At 32.5% G+C, this 5,115-nt stretch overlaps 1 protein-coding gene across 1 annotated transcript; it reads right to left on the bottom strand.

Moving 5' to 3' along the window:
* Nucleotides 1–3,004: 3,004 nt before the first annotated feature.
* LOC130993939 (TSA1-like protein) lies at nt 3,005–4,612 on the bottom strand. Its single transcript, XM_057918976.1, has 3 exons — nt 4,466–4,612; nt 3,376–4,372; nt 3,005–3,324 (listed from the first exon to the last, which is right to left on the bottom strand). Exons 1-3 carry the CDS (start codon nt 4,610–4,612, stop codon nt 3,005–3,007), a joined length of 1,464 nt encoding a protein of 487 aa, XP_057774959.1.
* Nucleotides 4,613–5,115: the final 503 nt, after the last annotated feature.

Genomic DNA, 5,115 nt, shown 5'->3' with positions numbered 1-5,115 from the left:
TTTATAATATAGACATATATCTATATATATATATTTTTAATTTAAATCTCAAAATTTGGGAGGGGGCTTCAGCCCCCTTGGCTCCGCCCCTGTATATGCACACATATATATAATTCTCGACTTCCTATACGTGTCTATATGCACACATATATATTGCATGTGACTTGTGAGTCGAATAAGAGCAAATTATACTCCCTTCATTTCATTATTATTATCTCAAAAAATTTGAACACAAAAATTATTAAAAAAATATAAACTGATTAAAAGTGGTGAAATTAATTTACACTTTTTTGAATAATTAATTGTTATTTTTTATGAAAATAAGACAATAATAAAAGAAGAATCTAAAATAATAAATAAGACAATAATAATAAGACGGAAGGAATAGCATATTCAAATAGATATGTAGCCGTTAATTTATAACTCATAAATTAAATACACACTACGATGTCTAATATTAGTTAAAGAAAGTTGAAACGAACCTCATGAATTGCTAATAAATTAATAATTCGATGTTCACCTAGGAGTGCTATAACCTAAACCCTATATCACTACAAAAAACCGCACGATTACCGACAGCAGAATGCCATCGGTAATAAGGCACGGCCGACAGTGAAAAACGCTACCGCCGGCGGCGCCGCCGGCAACTTGCCGTCGCTAATAGGCTCGTCAGTAATGCCATTACCGACGGCGATCGGCCTCCGCCGTTGAACGGCGGAGAGTTGCCGCCGGAAAATTACCGACGGCAAATGCCGTCGCTAATTAGCGGCGGCACCACCGCCGTCGGTAATTCCCACCGGACGGCGGTGGCGCACACGCCGGAGTTGGTCAAGGTATTACCGAGGGCAATATACCGTCGCTAATTACCGACGGCATTTTGCCCTCGGTAATATTTTTTAATTTATTTATTTATTTTATTTTATTGTATATCCACAATTTATTTCCGTATTTATACAATATTGCATAATTTAGACGAACTTCCCAGTCGGTCACCCATCTTAGTTGTGCTCTAAGTCAAGCACGCTTAACCTTGAAGTTCTTTTCGAATGATCACCAGTACAGAACACTCGTATTATTGATATATATAGTATCTATTAATTCATTTAAAGTCTACTTCAATATACAATATCATATATATTCATAACCTTAGAATATGTTGAGATGATATACAAAAAATGTTGTTAATTACGGATTGGGCTCGTTTCCGTTCTTATTTTTATGTCGGAAAAATATTTATTTATTAATTTATTATTAATTTTCATTTTTTTTATCAATCTAGTTTATACACCATAAGTATTTTATCAATCTAGTAAGAATCTTGAATTCTTACTAGGAATATTATCTTAGATTAGTGATGAGTGATGAGTGAATCACTAATCAAATTAACATTCTTAAGTTATAATTATAAGATTTTTACTAAGAATCTTGAATTTTTAGTAATAATCTTAGATTAGTGATGAGTGATGAGTGAATCACTAATCAAATTAACATTCTTAAGTTATAATTATAAGATTTTTACTAAGAATCTTGAATTTTTAGTAATAATCTTAGATTAGTGATGATTGATGAGTGAATCACTAATCAAATTAACATTATTAAGTTATAATTATAAGATTCTTACTAACAATCTTGAATGCTTAGTAATAATATTAGATTAGTGATGATTGATAAGTGAACCACTAATCAAATTAACATTCTTAAGTTATAATTATAAAGTTATAATTATAAGATTTTTACTAAGAATCTTGAATTCTTAGTAATAATATTAGATTAGTGATGATTGATGAGTGAATCACTAATCAAATTAACATTATTAAGTTATAATTATAAGATTCTTACTAACAATCTTGAATGCTTAGTAATAATATTAGATTAGTGATGATTGATAAGTGAATCACTAATCAAATTAACATTCTTAAGTTATAATTATAAGATTTTTACTAAGAATCTTGAATTTTTAGTAATAATCTTAGATTAGTGATGATTGATGAGTGAATCACTAATCAAATTAACATTATTAAGTTATAATTATAAGATTCTTACTAACAATCTTGAATGCTTAGTAATAATATTATATTACTGATTATTGATGAGTGAATCACTAATCAAATTAACATTCTTAAGTTAATTATAATTATAAGATTCTTACTAAGAATCTTGAATTCTTAGTAATAATATTAGACTAGTGATTATTGATGAGTGAATCACTAATTAAATTAACATTCTTAAGTTATAATTATAAGATTATTAATAAGAATATTCAATTCTTAGTAATAATATTAGATTAGTGATGATTGATGAGTGAATCACTAATCAAATTAACATTTTTAAGTTATAATTATAAGATTCTTACTAAGAATCTTGAATTCTTAGTAATAATATTAGATTAGTGATGATTGATGAGTGAATCACTAATCAAATTAACATTATTAAGTTATAATTATAAGATTTTTACTAACAATCTTGAATGTTTAGTAATAATATTAGATTAGTGATGATTGATAATTGAATCACTAATCAAATTAACATTCTTAAGTTATAATTATAAGATTTTTACTAAGAATCTTGAATTTTTAGTAAGAATCTTAGATTAGTGATGATTGATGAGTGAATCACTAATCAAATTAACATTATTAGGTTATAATTATAAGATTCTTACTAACAATCTTGAATGCTTAGTAATAATATTAGATTAGTGATGATTGATGAGTGAATCACTAATCAAATTAACATTATTAAGTTATAATTATAAGATTTTTACTATGAATCTCCTTCTTTCAGTATTGTGTCTCCTCTGAAATACTGAAGTTGAAGTGGACTGATGGTGTCTCGGCTGCTACTGATGTAGTCTATGTTGAGACCGTTGTGGAGACTGATGTTGCTTCGGATAATGTTGTCCTTGCTCGAACTTCTGATTTTGTCTCCATGGTTGTTGGTCACGAGTAAACTGAACATAATTCAGTTTCTTGTTGTTTTGATTCTCCCTTTGTTGGTGACGATGGTTCTAGTTCTTCAGTTGTCTAGACTGATCATAGTGCAGTCTAGAGGGGCCTTCATCTTTTCTGTGTTGAAGTGGATTCTTCAGTTTTTGCTGATGATTTTGATTGTTGGTCACCACCTTCTGTTCTTTCCAGTATCTTCCATTGGGTTGTCTGTAGTCTTCAGGAGGAGGAATGTTCCTATATGACATCATCTTCCTTTTCTTCTCTTCTTCTTCTGCATAACTTTTGGATGATGCTTCGTCATTTGACTTTTCAGTTATCTCCACAGTTACAATTCCATTGCCTTTTTCAGATGCAGTCAATTTTCCTCCAACACTTTCAACTAGTGTTGATGATCATGGAAAGTGTTTCATTAGTGGGGAGTTCTCCATACAATTCTTGACCCACTGTTCCATCTTGTCATTCAGTCGAGCTGCTTCAAATGAGGCTTCATCAAGTTCTTTTGCAGTTCGCTCTAGATCAGTTTCAGTCTCTTCCAATTGAGACTGAAGTTTGCTCTTTTCTGACTGTAGAGTTTCGATCTCTTTCTTTAGTCTATTGTTCTCTGCAATCAGTTCATCAAGAAGATAAACATTGATCTTCTCATTTTCAGTCTGAGCTTGACTGATCTCTTTCTTCAGTCTTTGATTTTCTTCCAAAAGATTCTCAAAGAGTGTCCTTAAACTTTGGTAATCACACATCACTTGTTCATATTCTTCAGCATTCAGTGATGTGGCTCCCGAGACTGAATTTTTTCCTGTCATCATTAAGGAGATATCAATATTAAAAGTCTTAGAGTGAGAGTTTACCTCAGGCCTATCGAGTCCACTGTCATAGCTGTTGAAGTTGTTATCAACTACACTTTCAGTATCTTTAGCCATTAGGGTCTGACTCTCATCATCTGAACTTGTTGAGTTGCTTGAAGATGATTCAGTTGAGTAGTTGGAGTCCTCTGCATCTTCGGCTACCATTGTCTTATTCTTCTCATTTCTTCTGTCTCTTTTGGCTCGAAGGGCTTTGTGTTCTGAGTATGAGATCTCAGGACAATCAGTTTTGTAATGTCCCTTCTTGCCGCAGCTAAAGCACTCCGCGTCTTTCAAGTCTGGAGTAGACGGCTTCTTCTCTTCGAATTTGTTGTTGGAGTATCTCGGCTTGTACTCATTCTCCATGCCCTTGAAGTTATTCTTGTGGAACTTTTTGTACTTTCTGAACCTTGATTCCATTTTGTTGAACCTTTCCGTCATTAGAGAATATTGATTGAAAAAGTCTTCATTTTTGGTATCAGTCGACTCTTCCGACTGCTTCTTGGAATCTTTGGATGTAGCCTTCAGTGCTGCTCCTTTGGAGGCTGAGGGGGCATCATCATCCGAGGTTCCAGCTTTCTTGTTGTCCTTGTCAATTCACATATGGCTTAGGTCTTCGTCCTCTATCTCCTTTTTTCGCCGAAAGAGGTATGGTCTTTCTGAAATAGGAAATGGTGTTACAGTGTAAGGTACACGAAAATGAAAACTCTGCAGGGTGAAGGACGATTCACCATATCCTTGCATTAAATGCACTGTCCTTTGCATTAAATGCGGCGTGTACTGGAAGCATTCAAATTGTACTTCGTTAACACTGAGTGTGTTATTCATTACTCCAGTTTTAGTCCGTATCTGCATTATCAGTCCGAGTTTTCAGCGCAGCATAACTTCAATTGCATTGAATGCTTTTGATTGATTCGATGTACTTAAGTGTTTTTCCTAACACTTATACTTCAGTGCAGATTCTTCATTGAATTCAACAATAAATTCAGGTGGACTTCAACCTTTAGTATGGTGTCTTCAGTCCTTCATTCTTCAGTCTTCAATGTTCAGTGCTTTTGTCTTTAGTTCTTCGGTCTTCAGTCTTTGATACTTCAGTCTATACTAGAAAAATGAACTCCAATAATTGAGTTCAAGAGAAATTCTAGTCTTGCAAAATTAAAATCTAAGGATTTTGGGATCATCAAAATTAGGGTTAGAATATTTCTTCTTATTTCCCAACAACTCTTTAATCATACTCACTTAAATTTTTGTGTCGAAATAAAGTAGAACACTTATTATGAAACGGAGCAAGTAGTTTGCTTTCCTTAGTCTACGAATTAACTCTAAGTTTT

The sequence above is a fragment of the Salvia miltiorrhiza genome, chromosome 7 (assembly GCF_028751815.1).
Source record: "Salvia miltiorrhiza cultivar Shanhuang (shh) chromosome 7, IMPLAD_Smil_shh, whole genome shotgun sequence".
Lineage (NCBI taxonomy): Eukaryota > Viridiplantae > Streptophyta > Magnoliopsida > Lamiales > Lamiaceae > Salvia > Salvia miltiorrhiza.
The sequence above is the reverse complement of the archived record's forward strand: the minus strand, read 5'-3'. Positions and strand labels throughout refer to the sequence as shown.